We start from the raw sequence: 19443 nt of genomic DNA, 5'->3' as shown, positions 1-19443 counted from the left end.
TGCGTGCATAAGGGGTGCTTGTGCAGATAATGACAGAGGATGGAGTGCCGCTTCAATACAACAGCTTGGTTTCTGTTTGGGACTTTGTCCTGTTGTGTGTTTTACTAGTTTTTAAAAACAGAACAGGCAACTGTTAAAAATGTGAGTGTGCTGACATTTGTCTCTTTCTCTTTGCCCAGTGAATTGTACTCTGATATTATATCTGTAAACACAATTTCTTCTAGTCTGTTCTCTGCATCAGGCTGAAAAAGTTTCATTAATCTCTGAGAGTGCATTTTTGTGTCACTTGGAGCCAGCTATCTGCTGTATAGTTTCTTCTTCTGTGCTTTCACAGTTACTGGCCGCAACATATTGGACAGAGAGAACCTGGTTCTCTATGTGTGTGTGCGTGCGTGTGTGTGTGCGCGCTTGTAGGATTTGTTATCTGCAGGCTTCATTATTGATTTGAGTGACCTTGCTTTGACACTGCATTTCCCAGGTTTGTATGCCGTTGAGCCGAAACACCTTTTCATCACTGTTCTCTGGCAGAATGTCTGTCTGGCGCATTTATGAAATAGCTGATTAAAAATACATACAGAGATGATGTTGGAAACAATACCGAAAAATGGAGATTCAAAAACTTGCCTACTGCTAACAAATTGCTTCCATAAGCTTATAATGGGAAGTTGTATATTTGGGTCAATTTAACTTTTCACCATCATTATTACTGAATAGGCCAACTACATTCCCTGCTGCTAATTATTTCAGTAAAGATGTAAAAAATAATAAAGCTACAAAACACCCAGCGTGGGCTTCAAAGGTTTAGAAGATGATGGGCATCAGCTCGTCAGCAGAGAGCAGGAGCCAGTTTCCACTGAGAGGCAAACTGAGGGAGTGAAACCGTTGTGGTACAGTAAGGCTGAGACAAGACAGAAACAAATTTAGGAAAACTTTGAGTTTTATCAACAGCTTTTTGGGAATACTCCTTGATTTGTTGATTAAATATGTGCATGCTTTTGGGGTTTTGGGTGTGGATGAATTATTCGTTTTCCAGAGTATTTCTAATTATATAACAAATTTTGTTTTCTTGGGCATTAAAGGGAAGGTTTAGTTTTTCTTGTCTCTGCTGAGGTGGTACACTGGTACTGGTGCATATCTGACTCATATCTGAGTATGGGGGAGGGAAAGTCAGTCTGACCTTTCTTCGCCCCATATCACAGACCTGAACAGGAAGCAGCGCATCATAGCGACTTGAATCATGAAGACAATTAAGATAGACCTGTGAGATTAAGGGCTAGGGTAACTAAAAGCCAGAACACTGCAAAGCTTCTGCTTGCGTGTGTGTGTGTGTGTGTGTGTGTGTGTGTGTGTGTGTGTGTGTTTGTGTGTTGGATGACTCAGGCCAGAAGATCTCTTCTCTGGCAGCAAGGCCTTTGGGCTGGGCAGACAATGGGCCCTTGGGGGAAGGGGTGGGGGGTCTAGTATGAATGGAAAAACAAGAAGCTCATTGAGAATAAAGACCTAAAATTAGGGGGTCTGTCTGTTAGTCTGTGTTCTGTCCTGACGTGCTCTGCAGCTGCTCTGGGGAATGGGAGGGGGGAAGGGTAACGATGTCCACTAACCCAAGAGTAATGATGTCCACTAACCCATGAGTAATGATGTCCACTAACCCAAGAGTAACGATGTCCACTAACCCAAGAGTAATGATGTCCACTAACCCATGAGTAATGATGTCCACTAACCCAAGAGTAATGATGTCCACTAACCCATGAGTAATGATGTCCACTAACCCACGGGCACTCCTCCCATCTCTCTGTCCTGCAGGCTGCGGAGGTGGAGAGGCAGCTGTCCACTCAGGTCCACTCGCTCCGGGACGACTTCCGGGAGAAGAGCATCTCCACCAGCCAGCACATGTCACGCCTGGAGAGCCTGCAGGCGGAGGTGAGGGAGCCTGAGCCTTCATGACGACACGCACGTCCACAACCAGAGCGCAAGCACTCTACTCTGCATCCAGTGTTACTGCAGAAATGGGTGCTTCATGTTCATAGGGGTGGCATTGTCTGAAATCTGCTGTTTCTTATCACGTCTTGACATTTGATTGAATGGATCAATAAGTCAAAAGGATACTGACATAAAATGATTCCAGTTTAAAAACTGAATGTAGCTGTTTTCAGTGTTCCTCTTTACGGGTATGGATGGATATAGTCCTTACTATTTAAATCTTTGCATCTATGACACTACTTAATTAAGATGCACTGCATGTCTCGCATTAGTCATTACATTGGTCAAAGCTTTCAGAGCCAGAATGATCCCAACCTCATAGACATCCTACCTAAACATCTTCTTTTCCTCCTCTGTCCTAATCCTCCCTCCCCCCATTTCCAATGTTTGGGTTAAATTCTTCTTCCTGATTGGAGCAGCAAGGGCTAGAAGTAAGTAGATATAGCCTCCTATTGGTCCGTCTGCATGCCTGTCACTCTTCATTAAGCCTCAGGTTTGCGCATTAAGGACTCCGAGCATGTTCTTTTTAATCCCTAATTTTAATTTGTCTCCCGCTGTGGAATGATAAGATGTAATTGTACGCTTGTCCCAGTGCTGTAATGTCTTCTGCAGATTAGCATGCCTGTTCTTTTACGCGTGTGTATCCAGTGGTTACTTTGTTTCACACTGCAGGCTGATGGTTGAGCCATGCAGCCATTGTGCCAGAGGGCTGTACTTCACATTCAAGCAGACACCTGAAAGACCAGAGCAATTACTAATGCACAATGAGGTGGGGAATATCCCACTGACTGAAACTCTCCCTCCCTGGACAATGCTATACATTATGAGACGAGTCTGTCATTGCTGGTCACGTGACCACTGGAGACACGTACAGCAGCTGGCGAAATGGATACTGGTATTTGTTTCACCCTGCTGCATACTCATTTTAATGACCAGGAAAGTTTTAGTTTTATTTATTTCCCCATAGATCTGACATGTTGCATTGATATCACCAGCATAGTATGTGATTGGTGGAACTTCTCTCTGTTCTATAAAAAATAAGGTAATGATTGTCTTATGTTTAACTATCCCTTGTATCAGCTCGCTTGCGAGCTGAATTTATGTTCATTTTATTTAATGCTAATGTTAGCTTGGTTAATGGAGTGAGTCAGTGAAGTGGAATTAATAATTAACTTATTGAAGAAATGAAATGAAAGACACTAGTTCACCGCACTTTAATAATTAAGGCTCATCTTTCAAAAGTGATGAGACACTGTATGAAGTAATGGGAGTTGCACTGTGTGTCTCCAGCTGCTTGCTGCGATGTGCATCACTACACTGATGATGCTGCACATTCGTTGTGTGCGGCTATTGGCCCGTGGGACTCTCGGCCTCAGTCGGATTGGACAATCGGTATTTGATTCCTGGACATTAAGGGTTGTGAAATGCAGGGTCATTCAGCCTTCACAGTGATTTGTCCTTTGGGGGCTAGATCAGCTGTTTTATGACCCTTTTATGGGTTTAGTTCCATGTCCCTGACAAATTCATTTAAAAAAGGGGTGGGGGAGGAGGGGGGGGCTGCTGGGTCTGTAATGGCCAATAGAAAGTGCTGTGTGCAAATCTGAGGTTTCCAACTCTGTCTCTTCGGTGTCTGCTGTGAGCCTAAATTGGGTACTGTATGTTTGGCCTGAGCTAGACAGGGGGTTTGTCACCTACGGCATGCTACGCGGTATGGCAGGGCATTCAATTTTCACCAACAGCGTACTGCATCTCCTCCATCGACTGTAGCATCTCATATCACGCCTGCAAACTGCAGTTCACAAGTCTAACGGTGGAAAATATCCTGTGCCAAGTAGGGGTGGAGTAATTACATTTTATTTTATTTTTCACGGGAACGACAGTGCGAAAAGGGAGGCTTCTGGAGACTGGAAAGCCTGTCACAGACTTCCTTAAAAGTAACCACCTGGTCTGAGGATTGCGAAAACCTCCATGGGGAGATGTACATTACTATTAATAACATTAATATACTTTAAAAAGTTAAGAGGATACTAACTAGTTTACACTTCAATTGATGAATGAGGTTAGGATATGATTTTGATGTTCCGATATGTTAATGTTTTATAGGAAGTCAAAGGTAAATCCATGAACTATGCCTTCACTGTACATTGCTTTTTAGAAGATGAGGAAACAGCACTCACCTGTACGCAGGTGCAGCCAGAAAATATATAAAAAATTGATCAATGAACAGGCACAACTCTTCCTCTCAGTGATATTTAGATTTTATTAAGCCCATCTCTATAAAAACCATTGACTTTTCGGCCATAGTATCAGGCATTCATCAGAATCACATTGCTACTTTTTAAAATGTTCCAATGTTCAGTCACTTTGCATTTGTAGTGTTTTAGTCCACTAAATGAAAATCCCTGAAGTAAAATCAGTGGTAATGAGTAAAATCTAATCTAATTTATTTGTACAGCACATTTTACAAACATTCGTCAATACGCTTCAAAATAGACCATAGTCCAAACCCCCCCCAAAAGAGCAAGCCTACAACGAAGGTGGCTGGGGGAAAGAAATTCTTCGGTGGTAAAGATAGGAAGAAACCTTGTGAGGAAGGAAGCAGGCTCAAGGGGGGAGCCCATCCTGCTCCGACCAGCTCAGAATTACCAGAGTAGTTTCCACTATATAAGCGGCGAGGCTCCCTCAGTTACAGGAGTTGCACAATCAATATGCTTTCCCCCTTCTTCTGTGGTGCAGCGTCTGATTAGAGGCAAGCCTCTCCTAACTGCAGGGACCGAACAGTCATTTACTGAGGAAACACTCTATATTTAGTCCAACTGCAGCAAGTTCTGGGGTTCCCTGCACCTGTGATACATTTATATTTTGAAAAAATAAATAAATAAATGAAAACTCAGTCCCTGTTTTTACAAAAAATATCAACCTATTCCCTACCATGCTGTTGGCCTACATGTGAAATGAATTTTTGTGTCAACAATATACATTGCTGAGATGGCATCACGGACTGCATCATGGACTGGCTGGGTGGGGGGAAATCGCAGACCGACAGGGGTGGACTGGGGGGCTCCTTTTGGAAATTCATTAGATCTGGGAGCGCTTTATTTTTAATTGCGTCATTTTTGTGGCGTGAGGCGTACGTATTTGGGTAGCGTGACAGCGTGAGATAGCGGCTGAAAGCACGTGTCTTACACCTAAAGCTGGAGAGCTGGCAGCCCTGCTTTAACTAGGACAGATAAAGTGCCAGTCGTGCGGCTGCCGTATAGTGGGATAACACTACAGTCTGGGACGGAGATTAATTTATGCTCAGAATCTGCCGCGTCGCTTCCGCGCAGACGGGAACGTAAACCCCGCGCGACACCGCCAAGCTGAAGTAGGCTAACAGATGTAGGTCACGGCAGAGGGGACAGAAAGGAGCGCTGGTGTTTTCTAAATGGCGCGAGCAGTACGGTCGGCTACTGACAGTGCAGACAGTCAGCTACTGACCACCGAACAGTTCAGTGGCGCTGACAAGCAATTCAGGGCATAGCCTTCAAAATGCTCTTGGGTCGCTGTAATGGGCGCCACCGCGGCGCACCCAAGGTTGGCATATCAGTCCTGACAGACTGGTGCGCTCCATTCCAAACATTTTGTTTAAAATACAGACTTGTAGCAGACGACCAATTAGGCATGTCAGGGGATAATTTCCCTACGCTGTTACTGTGGGTAGTAAAACATAAGGCATTTTAATAACTCAAGTGAACTCACTCATCAGCACACAGGACATGATATATCAAAACGTACAGTAGCTTATGTTTACACTAAACGCACATAATGGTCAGTTTAGATTTAACTACTGAATGTAGTTTCAAGGCAGGGGTAAGTTGCGCAGTGAATAAGCGTCAGAAATTCAGGAGAAGTGTCGACACAGCTATCAGTGATACATTCTTTAACTGGAGGGTATCGGTGCCCGCCCACGCTGGTCCTAGGCAACAAGCATTCCTCTGACCAGGGGGAGCGTTCTAATCTTCTCAAACATATTTTTCTCATTTCATCGGGGTCAGAGTAAATTGCGTATGGGGATTAGCTATTGATCACCGGGGGCGGAGGGAATTCCTTCGAGAATAATCCCAGCGTTGCTGTTGCCTTAATTATACGGAGGAGCGCTTCTGTCCGTCTCCCGTAACCTAGTACAACCCAAATGTTTTGGTAAATTTCTGACAGATAAAACTGCTATCCGATCGCAAGAGGGAGCTGGAGAGACGCGTGAACGCGGTGCTGGAGGAGAACGAGCTGTTGCAGACCACGGCTGACCAGCTGCAGGAGCGGACGCTCGTGCTGGAGCGGCAGTGTCACGAGAAGGACTTGCAGGTGAGCCTCAACATGGGCTACTTTGTGCTTTTAAAAAAAAACTTCTGCCAGTATTGTTTTTCAAGGCTTGAAAAACTTTAAAATAAATGAACGCTTTCTTGTTGCCGATTTCGTGCTGGGCTGTCATCCAACTGTCTGTGAGCGCTACGGGGGAAAAAAATACTGTTGAGAAACTATTGACTTTGCCTTAAATCCAGCTCGACTAATTTGGAAATGTATAAAAGTAGAGACAGATTTACTTTTGCGCCTGCTTTGCATTTCCCATGCTTTATGACAGGACTGCTTCTGTCTGTGTATTGTGCTGTGAAGTACTGTAGACTGTTTATCGCTGGTGTTCTTCGACACCGTTTGTGCGTACGCGGCGTTGAGTGTGACCCCGGTGCCCCTGCGCTCCTCAGCTGCGGCAGAGCCAGCTGGAGCTGCAGGAGGTGCGCGTCTCCCACCGACAGCTCAGCGCGCGGCTGGAGGAGCTGAGCGAGGAGAGGGACCTGCAGGGCCTGGGCCCTCAGTCTGCCAGCCTGCTGTGTGAGATCGAGCAAAGCATGGAACAGGAGGAGCTGGAGCAGGAGAGGGAGCAGGTACCGACCTCACTGAACTCACGCACACACGCACACACGCACGTATACACACACGTGCACAAACACACGTATGTACACACACGTACACACACAACACGCACACACTGCACACACACAAACACACACATGCACGCACATACACAGCACACGTACACATGAGGACAAAGCACACACACTCATGTGCACACACACATACACACACACATACATGCACACACACACATAGTACATACACACATACATATACAAGCATCCATAATTGCACGTACACACATGCACACACAAGCACACACTGGGGTAAGTCTATACTGTAATATAAGGTAGAGGAATAGTGATGTAGAACCTGTTAATAACATGTCACTCACTCTAAAGTCACTCCCTCTCCCTACCCAGCTGCGACTCCAGATGTGGGAGGCGTACTGCCAGGTGCGCTCGCTCTGCTCTCACCTGCGCGGCAATGACATCACAGACTCGGCGCTGTCCACGGATTCCTCCATGGACGAGTCATCGGAGACGTCCTCCGCCAAGGACGTCCCCACTGGCAGCCTTCACGCCAGCCTCCTGGAGCTGCGCAGGCTAACGCAAAACCTCATGGACGGCAACGAGTCCACGGTAACCAGGGGCCACTGGGCTGCACTGAGACACAAAACACACTGAGACACTCAGGCAGAATCTGCCGACATACAATGAAACAACATGAAGCCCACTGACCTCACCACACAACACTAATGATCGGATGAACACGTCAATGCAAACAGGCATACTGAGATACGCTTACGAACCAAAGAAGCATACTGAACCACAAAGAGCATATACACACACACGCTCACACACGCAAGTGTGCTGAGCAAGTTTGCTGAGACGTTCATCTGGTACAAACATACAGCATTATAGTCAAACATGCAGATTAACAGGCCTATTCTGGAGACAATATTAAATGTTATTGTACTTCCTGGTGCAACTGAAGTGCCCGGCCGGGGATGTTGTCCTGTCCGCTAGGGCTCGCGGCGCAGTGACGAGGAGGCCCTGGAGGACCAGGTGCGCAAGCTCGGGGAGGAGCTCCGGGCCCTCAGGGAGCAGTACGATAGTGAGCAGGACAGAACGCGGAGCAGCCAGGAGGAGGCGCTGCAGCTCCACAACCAGGTCAGCGCTCTTCTCAGGCGACTCTCTCTTTACCTTTGATCAGACAAGATGTGGTGGAGGTACACAGTGTTCTTGTGAGGACCGTGTTCTTGTGAGTAGAGGTTGCTGTCTAACAAGCGGTCACTCCCCCACTCATCCTCCCATGCTCTAGGTGGCGCTGCTCTCGGTAGAGCTGTGCTCCCTGCGCGAGGAGAGCGAACAGCTCCGGGCAATGGTGGAAGTGCGGGAACCTAGCGAGCAGCTTCAGAGCGCCATCCGAGACAGAGACGAGGCCATCGCTAAGTATGAGCCCGCTGCGTCTGTGCAACCACACACTCAAAACAGTTTCAGCCATTCTCACCGCATATGCAAGGGTGCTAACACACAAACTGGATTCAGTATCGCCTCATGAATCAAATAAATACTGATGAAAGAGTAGCCTGCATTATCTGTTTACCCTTCATCATTCACAAATGCAAATTTATTTGGTCAATTTATTTTTGGCCGGAGGTGAAAATTGAGTATATAGCACTACCATGTGGTCATGACCCATCACTACACCACCATCCTCAAAAACATCCTAATAGCACATGCGTGAAAACAGCTCATTCATGGGAAGAGACCACGCAGACACAGAGGCCATTCAAAACGAATGCTGTCGTAGCGTACCGTACGTAGCACAGCACGATAACCTGTGTCAGCATCAGGAGCGCGGAACGAGGCCCAGAGCCAAGCTGGGGGCGCCCTGCTGCGCTTACTGTAACCGGCCGCCATGTCGGTGTTGAATCACAGCCGGATCGATGCGGCTCTGTTTGCCACTACAAGGTGTGAGTGGTGGCCCTGTCACAGCGAGCATGCGCACCATCTCGTCCCATTGCAGGGAATTGATCAAAGTCAGGCAATCTGGATGTGACTCTACTCCGTCCCACCAGATCAATAGCCAGTGACATTTTACAGGATCCCACTTTCTCAGCCACTGGGGAGCAGCGTTTGAGCTTCAATTATCTTGCAAGGCAAATTGTCGAGGCTGTATACGCCGGTTGAAATGGACTGGTAAAGGTCACAGGGCATAGGCTTGGCAGTCTTAAACACTGCAGCCTGCGGGGCTACAAATTGAAATAAAAAAGGAAGCACTTGTGAGACACATCTTAAACACATGTTAACTTAATATGGTGCTTGTGTGCGAGAGGAGAAATGTGCACTTGTAGAAGTATAATTCTTTGTGATATGCAAGGGGACATGCTAGATGGGAAAAAAGAATAATGCGCTCATTCATTTTCTTTTGTGGGCTGTACCCACTCTTTCATCATTTTTCATCCCCTGTACTCCAATCTTGTCTCTTTGTGCTACAGGAAGAAAGCAGTGGAGATGGAGTTGGCCAAGTGTAAGATTGACATCATGTCTCTGAACAGCCAGCTGCTGGACGCCATCCAGCAGAAGCTCAACTTGTCACAGCAGCTGGAGGCCTGGCAGGTGGGTCAGAGGTCAGGGGTCAGGGGGTCATGAAAAATGCCCTCATATAAATGGAAGGTACTGCAGTATATTGTAAATATGTGCACTTATTTTTGTTTAGGTTTTTCAGATATTTACATTTGCCCAGTCATATTCACTTGTCACTCAGTACTGCAACCAATACTATCAATTCAGGAGAGTGCAGCACATGCTGTCTGAAACATGTGATGTCAAGCTGTAGCTTCTTTTCACTCTACGGTCCACTAGTTGAGCTTGACACGAGTCAGTGAAAGATAATTAATGTGCAGCTTATGCAAGCAGCCTGTGGTCATCTCATTAACCAGTGGGGTCATTGGTGAGTAATGAGACACATCCAGCTGACTGCAACCCTCTCCAGGAGAGGATATGGCCAATTATCGATCGCCCAATGAGGCAACTGGCCAGATTCGGCAGTGGCACAATCAGGATTTAAAACCAGATCTTGGGACCCATCCACATACTAAAACATTGCCTTAACCAGCAACCAGGCAACAGACCCACAGGAGTATATACTTTTTAAATGTATCAATTTCTGAAAAATACAAAAATATATTTTTGTTAAAAAAAAATTATATATATATATATATATATATATATATATATATTTGTGCATATATTTTGAAGTGTTGCTGCAATTGATATTCTATATTATCTTGACCATATATTTTATTGCCTCCGCCAAAAAGGTTATGGAATGATGTTTGTCTGTCCGTCTGTGTAGACATACCTGGAAAGATCATGGGTGGATTGCCATTAAATTTGCTTTGCACATGCATGTTCCCGAGTGGAAGAAACCTATTGATTTTGGTGACCCTGTGACCTTTCCTTTAGCGCCACTATTAGGCCAAACATTCAATTTATGTTCGACATATCTTGAAAGGGCCGAATTGTCATTAAATTTGCTGTGGACATTTATGTTCCCAAAGGAAGAAGTCTATTGATTTTGGTGACCCAGTGACCTTTTCTCTAGCGCCACCGTTAGGCCAAGCATATCTCAAAAATGAATGACTAGTTTGCCAAGATGTTTGCTGTGCTCATTCATGCAAGGGGAGATTGTTGTGCCCTGGCAGAGATCTGTATTCTACTGAGTGCATTCTGTCGAGCTTCAGTATATTTTCAGTATCCTCCATTTCTATTATGGAGTAATTTATTGTAACACTGGTTGGATTTTTATACTGGATTTTTATACCCCCCCCCCCCGAGTAACCTGGGTCCTCTCCTCTCTCTCTCTCCCCTGGGGGTAACTTGCAGCGTTCTCTCCTCTTTCTCTCTCTCTCTCTCTCTCTCTCCTCTGAGTGTGACCCACAGTATTATTCTCTCTCTCTCTCTCTCTTTCCCTCTCTCCCCCAAGTGTAACCTGCAGCGTTCTCTCCTCTCTCTCTCTCCTTCCCTCCCTCTCTCCCAAGTATAACCTGCAGCGTTCTCTCCTCTCTCTCTCTCCTTCCCTCCCTCTCTCCCAAGTGTAACCTGCAGCGTTCTCTCCTCTCTCTCTCTCCTTCCCTCCCTCTCTCCCAAGTATAACCTGCAGCGTTCTCTCCTCTCTCTCTCTCTCTCTCCCTGGCCGCAGTTTGCCTCCTCAGGACTCTTTACTGTGTGGCTCTTGTGGTTTCTGATCTAGTGGCCTTTCCTCAGCTTCCGTACCACCCCCTCCCCTTGTGGTACCCCCCCCTCCTGCCTTTGAGGTGAGCCTCTGTGTGCCATCTCATCCCCGCCGGTCCCTGCCATCGTGAGCCAAGTCGTACCTCACAGCCATTCCACAGCCACGGCACGCTGTCCCACTCGCTTCATTCCACCAATGGCACAGTGAACGCAGTGACATCCATACTGAGCTGTTACTGCTTTTTCAGTCATCCGCCTCAACCGCCCTCTTTCTTACCTCTTTGTTTTTCCCTCCCCTTCCCATCTCACTTGCTTCTTTCTTGGTTTTGGCTCTCATCCATCCATCTCACACACGTGTTTGTCTCTCTTGTCCCTTTCTCATCCCTCTCTCTCTCGCTCAGGATGACATGCACAGAGTGATTGACCAGCAGCTCATGGACAAGCACCAGGAGGAATGGAGGGCTTCCCCATACTCCTTCTCAGGCGGGTCAGGGGGTCGAGGAGGCCCCTCAGCCCCGCCCTCCAGAAGGCCCCAACGTCAAGCCGACGGGGACAAGAAGCTCTTCTCCTTCTTCAAAAAGAACTGAGCCTTTGAGGAGGAGAGAAGGAGAAAGGGAGGGGGGGAGAGAGATAGAGAGAGAGGGAGAGAGCTTAAAGCAGCTGCTGACCAGGACACAGGCAACGCAGTTACCCAAAGAGTCAAACTGAGGCCCGGCAGGCAGAGAGAGGGCAACGCTACACACACACAGGAGCTGATCCCAGGTCAGCTCATGACATTCTTTTGCACTTTATCAGCTCTGTCATTCTGCCATCCGATGATTCTAAAGATGAAGGGGTGTGGCGAGAGAAGGATATGTGAACTATGTCACAAAAACCCTCCCAAGATGCCTGGGCTACCTTAATGCAAGTGAGTAAAAACTATTCTCTCAAGGCAAATTCAATGTTTGGTCATAGATTTTGCTCTGGGAGAGGTAGTACATTTCTCCAGTAGCGCCTCCCCAAGGGTTGCGACCTCCTCCGTCCAAAAAAAGGCACAAGCCAACTGAGCCATCCCCCTTACCCCAGTGACACGCGTGGGGCAGTGATTCTGTTGCAGAAAACCCAGCCGTCTCCTCAGGTTTATTTAGATGTTCAGTGGCGTACACTGAGGCCTTAATGTTGGTGGTTCAGAGTAACAGTCATTAACCTGCTTGCTCCACCGATGTACTGACTAACCTATTGAGCAGTTTGTGCCAGTTGAGGTAATTTAGCAGAAATGGATAGCATTAATCCTCATTCTTTTTCCTGGTTCTTAAATTGATTTCATCCTAAATCTGAACTCAGGAGACTTTCTTTCAGTTTGTGGGTCAGTTAGTTTTAATTTTGGTGGAGCCTATGGCCCAGAGATAGCAGGGTCTCCTTTTGGCTGCCGTTGTATCTGATGTTTTGACTGCTTTAGACAGCAATACCCATTGTGTGCAATGATTGTGTAACAAGGACACACAGTGTCATTGATGCGAAGCACCACTCTTAAGTAGCCCCCCGAATTTCAGCTGGAGCTGGAGAATCTTCTGCCTGCTAAATGTGAGTGGGCGAGTGAGTGTGTGAGTGAGTGACGTGAGTGGGCGAATGTGTGTGTGAGTGACGTGAGTGGGCGAATGTGTGTGTGAGTGACTGAGTGGGCGAGTGTGTGTGTGAGTGACGTGAGTGGGCGAGTGAGTGTGTGAGTGACATGAGTGGGCGAGTGTGTGTGTGTGAGTGACGTGAGTGGGCGAGTGAGTGTGTGAGTGAGACTGAGTTACAAGCCCGGGCCATGAGGTGCTCCGTGTCCAATAATGTGAAAAACAGCAGCCATCACGACAGACACAGTGCTGCCAGCAGCGGCCGAACAAACGTGTGCTGTCGTGACACAGCTCGGGGGTGAAGCACCCGAACAAAATTGTGTTTCGTTTTTCAGGTCACCAAGATTGTGCGTCTCTGTAACTCAGTAAAAAAAGAAACGCACAGCCTATTGGCAGAGCAGTGCTAGAAGTGGACGTGCTTCTCACTCCCACAGTAGAGCAAGCAGCTCCCCCTACAGGAGACAGAAGCAAAGGCAGAAAGGCTCGTGGTGAAGTCACAACCGTGCCTATTTCACTCTCGTTTACATTGGGTCATATTCTCTCCTTGTATCTTGGAGCAGAACAAAAAGAAACAAAGTGCTGTAGACCGCGGTTACAGTCTGTGTTGTCATTCAGCTGTAGGTCACAGGGTAGCTCTACGTGGCTACAGTTAATGTTTGTGAAATTAAGGGCTGGAGTGAAAGCCAAGTAAACCCCTGGAATATCCCTCAGGTACCTGCTCAGAATAAGGTTTTGATTGGCATTAGTCCGGCCCAACTGGGCTCTGTACTGCCAGGCCCTGACAAATGGCTGGAATGTGGGCGGGCCTCAGGGAGAGGCCTGAGAGATTTGAACACGCAGAGGGACGGCTGAGGTTGGCTGCAGCAGCAAAGCAGGCGGGAGCCGACCAATGCTTTGTATTGCATTGAATCGACAGAGTTGGGGAAGGAGACACTGGGACTGAAGGAGGGGGTCAATGCCCAGTAGCAGGACCTTGTTTAATGAGCATACATCTGAACTGACCAAATCACCCCTAAAATTGTTTACAATGGAGAAGGAAAAGTACACCACTGTTACTATATCAGTGATAGTTCTACCCTATTGAGTGAGTGCTTCCTTAAATGTTCTATAGATGTTTATTATTTTAAATAAGGCCGTTTGTCCATGCACAGATATTTATGATCAAGTGCTATACGATTGGTGGCACATGTCTATGTAAAAATGAGTACAATATTAAGTCAGGTGTTTTCCAATGAATCCTGCTCACGTGCCACAGAGCATCCATGTTTTTTGGGAGGATTTGACAGAATGTACGTTTGCCCACTGTATGACACATAAAAAAATTACTGCCATCCCCCCTTGCTTCCCCACTCCAGTCCAGGAGAGGGCGCACTAGATAAATGTCTTGGTTGTGAGCTTCCATTGAGTGTTGATGTTTCTGCCAAATGGCACCCCAGGCTCTGCTTTTCTGGGTGGATTTAGGGCCGGGGTGACTCAGAAACTTCAGTCTGTGGACCCAGTGTGTGTTGTGTGGGGACCATGCAACGCAGCAGCTGGGTGCGCCTGAACAAAGCTATGCAGGTGTCCTCTCCCTATCTCAATGGAGGCAGTTGTTGGCAAGGATGAACCCAAAGAATGATTTTGTTTTTGGAGAAAAAAAAAATCGATATATTTATACAGATATAACTTTTGAATGAAAAAAAAAAAAGTTAATTTCCTAAACTGATGTACATGTGTCTTGTTACTGTTCTTTTGTTTATCCAAGTATAAATGTTTACAAGGAGTAGAATCTCTGTGTACAGGTGTCTGGTGGAGAAAGGAGATTCCAAATTTCCAATCCAGGTGTCCATGGAGGTTTAATTCAGGATCAGCCCCTGGGGGTTGAATTTGGTTCAAGCGTGTGACGGCAAACTTGCTACGGTGAAATCACCATAGTAAAAAAATGGCTTGAGAACAACCCATCTGAAACAGGGTTTTAAAAAATACATCATGCATCCACAGCTAGGGGTAATTCAGATAATGTAGTGCTGAAATGCATTACAGTGCATATTGATTACAGTGAAATCACGCGGTCAGATTTTTCTTTATCTACCCTAGAAGTTGGTTGGACTTGAGTCAGACATGGTGCTTCTGACCTCATCTAGTAACTCTTTTTGGCTTTTGCAATAGCCATTCTATGAAGAGTACAGCACTGTTTCCACAACACAGATCCCAGTGCTGCACACCAGTGGTACATTCAACTGGTTCCAGGCCACAAGCGTTGGTCTGAGGTGATGCAGTCAAGCACTGCAGCTTTCACAGGTAACTTCACTCCAGAGTGATTCAAGTGTGGCACAAGCTTCAAGGTGCTTTCCCACATGATGTCAGTGACTTCCTGTAAAAGTAGACTAACGCATCTGAACTGGATAGTACAGGTTACCTGTGAGAGGAGGGTGCTGCGCACACTTTTCTTTCACGTCTGCGTGATCCGCGCTGCCAACCAATCCCACGGGACTGGACAGGGATCAAACCACTGTTCCCATGGCAACATTACCCACCTCAGCGTCACAGTCTTTCACAGTGTGTCTGAGTAGCTACTACAAAAATGTCCATTTTTATTTCTATACATGTAGCCGTCTTTCATGTACGTCGATGACTTTGTACCGTTTTTTTGTCTTAATTTAAAAGCTATTTTGAAACTTTCTTCTCTCAAGTTTGTTGTTATCTTACATACTTACCTATCTTTAGTGTGTTGCTATTTATTCCCGCACTGTCGTTTGTCTCCAGAAATGCATTTCCTTTGGCGCCACAGTTCAGTTTAAACTTTTTTTCCGTTAAACTCGTAACGTGTCTGCATGTGCAGGTGTCCATGTGTGTGTTTTTTGTGTTCATTATTTGTGCTGTGCCGGCACATTTTTTGTAACAAAATTGAAATGGATTGGAACAGAGATATTAAGGTTGCGTTCACTGCGTGACTGACAGCCGTGGGAGCCTATGGTGTGGCTGTGACGTGCTTCCAGCAAACCCCCGGCCACTGCTACCGTGTCCCCTTTTCCCCAAACGACACAAGGCGACAGGAAGCTTCCATACATCAATGGGAATAGCTACACTGTACGGTTTTGCTGGATTCTATGATGTTAAATCGTAATTGTTTGCTGGCCCGTTCAATGTAAGAATGGAGTCTGAAACCACAGTAATGTTTAAAAAAGAAAATTCCATTTGGGCTTATTCGAGTTCAGCAAACAGTAAAAATTTGAAAACTAAAATAATGAACGCAAAACAAATTTTCTAAATGAAACGTTGCTAGCAGATCACTGGATGAGAGAAATATAAATTATGATTTCAGTATACGTGTATGTTTGAGTGTATGTATTAAGCACATACACATATTATAAATATGCATACACCACTTACGAGTCATTGTATAAATAAATATGTAATTTCAGGCTAGTTTTCTATGATGAAGAGATACTTTGATAAACAAGTACATACTATTTGTATATTAAAAAGGAAATGAGGTTAAAAATATATATATATAAGTGTAATGTACGGTTTATATGGATAATTACTATTTTTCAGTAATGGAAAGATGATCAAAGCATTGTAAATATAACAGATTTTTTATATAGAGAAATTTTCAAGCGAAGAAAAACGTCCAATGAATGTTTCTGTGGAGGCCACTGTGACAAAATAAAAATTGGAGATAAAAAATGAAAAGGTTAAGTTCAGTGTTGTTTTGATTCCTCTGTATGCAGTGAATAAGCCCTATGGGAAAATTACATTTAAAAAATACATCAGAGAAAATGAACCAAGGCCTCATAGCTGTATTCAAGGATAACCAGCCAATCAATCATATCACTGGCAGGCAATTCAGGACAGAACAGCAACTATTTTAACTGCAGTTTTACAATTTCATTAGTGAGTTCACGGGCTGAGAGTCAAAAAAATTATAATGAAATACCATGCTTTTTCCTAAGATATAAAATACACATTTACCTTGAATGCTTCAGTGCCTTTTCTTAATACAGAACTTCAAGCCTGTGCAGTACTGTCCCCTCCCATTCAGTCATACACAAATGCAAGCTATAAAAAATCTGAACGATTATATCATAAGATTTCTTGATAAAGTTTTTTATATTATATTTTATATGTATCCGACTTGGCTGTGGGTCTGATAATGCAACATAAAAAAAATGTAAACATAAATATTCAAGAAATCCTATGGAATCAACAATGCTAGCAATACCCTGCTCTGGTTGCCATTTTCTTGGGTTTAGGAATCATTTGTTTTCAGGTTTCACTGCTGCTGAGCTGATCAACTCAAATGAGTCTGTTATGACAATGTTGCGATAACCCACCAGCAGAGAAACAGGAACATAACGTTAAGTACGCAGATCGAGCCAGGATCCTCCCCAACCAGCAACCAACAAACAACCTGAGAAAAGACACTGAATACAGCAGGTCTGTGTCAAACGTTAATTCTTTTAAAATGTTTATTATCGATTTAATTCATAAAGGGAAATAAAGAATAATACATCTTAGTTCTCCAGTGTACAGCAAACCACAGCTGAAAAAGAACGGTTCAACCAATACACACACAAACACACAAGCATGTACATAACAGCTGCCTACGTATGTACATGCATGTTTATATATGTGTGCGTCAAATATGTATGTATATACCTATATATTAAATATACACACATACACAAATATATTTATATATACATACACATATTAATAGAAATTTGAACGAGCGTTTCAGCTCCTGATGTGAGCCAGGTTGGTGCGAGACGCTGCAGTATGTCATGCACACGGTGCTCCGAGCCAGCTGGCGTTTGCTCCGCCCCCAGTCCTGCCCTAACCCCGCCCAGTCTCCCTGTCTTCGCAGTGACTGACAGGCACGGTGCATCGGCAGCAACGATTCCCGGTGAGGGTGGCAGCATCCCTCCCCCCAGCTCAGGTCTGTGGGAAACAGGCCTCTCCAACCAGAGGGCCATGGACATGACCTCGTGTGGAGAGCAGGCAAGCGAGGCGAGGGAGTGGTCTGATACAATGGGGGGTCTAAGGGATCCTGGGAAAAAAATGAAAAAAAAAAAAAAAGGGACCCCAGGAGCTTCGGGTCACCATGGAAACCGTCCGCCGTCTCCGTTTCCGCTGTCAGTTGGGTTTGGCACGGCCTTCCTGGCGTTAGCACCGTCCGCGCCTCCAGCCAATGAGCATGCAAGCCTGGGTACCGAGCTCACGGCCCGACTCCGGCAGGGACTGAACGCCAGGATGTACGCAGGGGAAGCATGAGAGAGGGCCAGAGTACGTTAGCACGACCGCCCGGTCAGGCACCGTGTTACCGGGGGCCTGGGGGCCGGTCCCTGTTCCACAGAATGACAGAACGGCGCGTGGAAGACACCCCGGGGGAGGCAGGAGCGCGTGTGGGGCGCAGCTAGTGGAACTGAAGCCAGGGGGCGCCACTTCCAGAAAACACTCCGTTGGCCAGAGGGCTTCCCGTCCAGACGACTTCACCAGATTGGGTTCTCTTTCTCTCACGGTGGTATTATCATTAGTAAAAAATAAAACATTAAAAAAATCTGACGAAAAGGCTCATAGTAAGACTGAAGAGAATGGCAAATGTACTGTCAGGTCCAAGTTAGCGGCTGGTTGCTCTTTGCCTTAAAAACACAGGCCGGGTGCTGAAAAACCTAATAGTGCCGTGGTGTCTTTTTGCTGGAGGTAGAGGGGGAGTCGAAGAGGCTTGGCAAAATAGAGAAGAGAAATAATAAAATAAAATAAAAAAACAAGATGCAGGTCACAGGTTTTTTCTAACAGATCAAATGACAAATTTTCAAATTTAAAACATTGCTCTGGTCATTTTTCCCGATAAATTCTTTTTTTCTTTTTCTTTTTTAAAGTTCATGATTCGTTGGCATTGAACTAAAACAATAGAAACTGCAGGCAAGTTTGAAAATGGAAAAAAGACAGAAATCCCCCTCCTAAAAGAGAAAAAATCCCACCCCAGTAATTCTAACATCCCCTTTACCGAAAAAAACAAACAAAAAAACAAATTAAAAACAAAACAACTCTTCTCCTTTCCAGGTGCAGTTTCACTTGATTCCTAAAAGTCCCGTGTGATGCGGAAGGAGAAAATATATATACTGATGCAAAGAAATATTAATATTTCATATATAAATCTGAGCACTGCGGTGGCAGTGAGCTTCCTGCTCCTTCTCAACCCAGAAGGACCCCGTTAAATACCGTCACATAACCGCTCAATTCCAAATAAAACTCCCTCTAATAAAATCTGTACATTTTTTTTTTTTTTTAAGTCCTTAGGATTCATTTTGTCCAAAAGGGACCTTTTATTTATATCTTTTTATTTGACATAATTTCATTAATAAATCTTCATCTTCTCTTAAATTAGTTTGCTGGAGTCTTATTCCCCGTGTGGTTTCGTTTGTTGTAGATGCTTTTTGTTTGTGTATGTGGCGGTGTTTCGTTTTGTTTTTAAATCTTCACTCGACAGTTTCGTTAGCAGCATTTTTTCTTCCGTTTAGTGCCCTTGGAAAGCTTGACCACGTCGTTCTGTTGCTGCTGCTGCTGCTTGGCCATGACCTCTTTCTTAGCTCTCAGCACCAGTTCTGTGATGCAGTTAAACATCTACAGGAAAATTACCACACAGAAAAAAGCCACGTTAGTCCTGCATCACCCCCCCTGTGTGAGCACAACCCATAATGCACTTGAGTTCCCACAGCAGCCCTGCCCAGCGCGGTTACGGT

General features: G+C 45.4%; 2 protein-coding genes across 4 annotated transcripts in view; one reads left to right on the top strand and one right to left on the bottom strand.

Annotated features, from left to right (window-relative positions):
* Window positions 1-18552, top strand: part of bicdl1 (BICD family like cargo adaptor 1) — a 35966-nt gene extending 17414 nt beyond the window's left edge. Inside the window, exons 3-11 of one of the 2 annotated variants that reach the window (XR_010332829.1) lie at window positions 1804-1920; window positions 6178-6324; window positions 6723-6902; window positions 7296-7514; window positions 7902-8045; window positions 8197-8327; window positions 9377-9497; window positions 11083-11197; window positions 11516-11643. Coding sequence is in view for 1 of the 2 variants with exons in the window: in XM_064354174.1 (XP_064210244.1) it covers window positions 1804-1920; window positions 6178-6324; window positions 6723-6902; window positions 7296-7514; window positions 7902-8045; window positions 8197-8327; window positions 9377-9497; window positions 11516-11701 (1245 nt within the window). In the remaining variant the exon portion in view is untranslated. Of the gene's footprint in view, window positions 1-1803; window positions 1921-6177; window positions 6325-6722; window positions 6903-7295; window positions 7515-7901; window positions 8046-8196; window positions 8328-9376; window positions 9498-11082; window positions 11198-11515 lie in introns of both variants that reach the window. The other variant, XM_064354174.1, reaches the window with a different exon arrangement.
* Window positions 17153-19443, bottom strand: part of rab35b (RAB35, member RAS oncogene family b) — a 22783-nt gene continuing 20492 nt past the window's right edge. For both annotated transcript variants that reach the window (XM_064354177.1, XM_064354176.1), the window contains exon 6: window positions 17153-19324. In XM_064354177.1, the coding sequence (XP_064210247.1) occupies window positions 19196-19324 (129 nt within the window). In that variant the 3' untranslated portion in view covers window positions 17153-19195. The remainder of the gene's footprint in view (window positions 19325-19443) is intronic.

Source organism: Anguilla rostrata, chromosome 10 (assembly GCF_018555375.3).
Source record: "Anguilla rostrata isolate EN2019 chromosome 10, ASM1855537v3, whole genome shotgun sequence".
Classification (NCBI taxonomy): Eukaryota; Metazoa; Chordata; class Actinopteri; order Anguilliformes; family Anguillidae; genus Anguilla; species Anguilla rostrata.
This window is presented reverse-complemented; position numbering and strand designations above follow the sequence as displayed.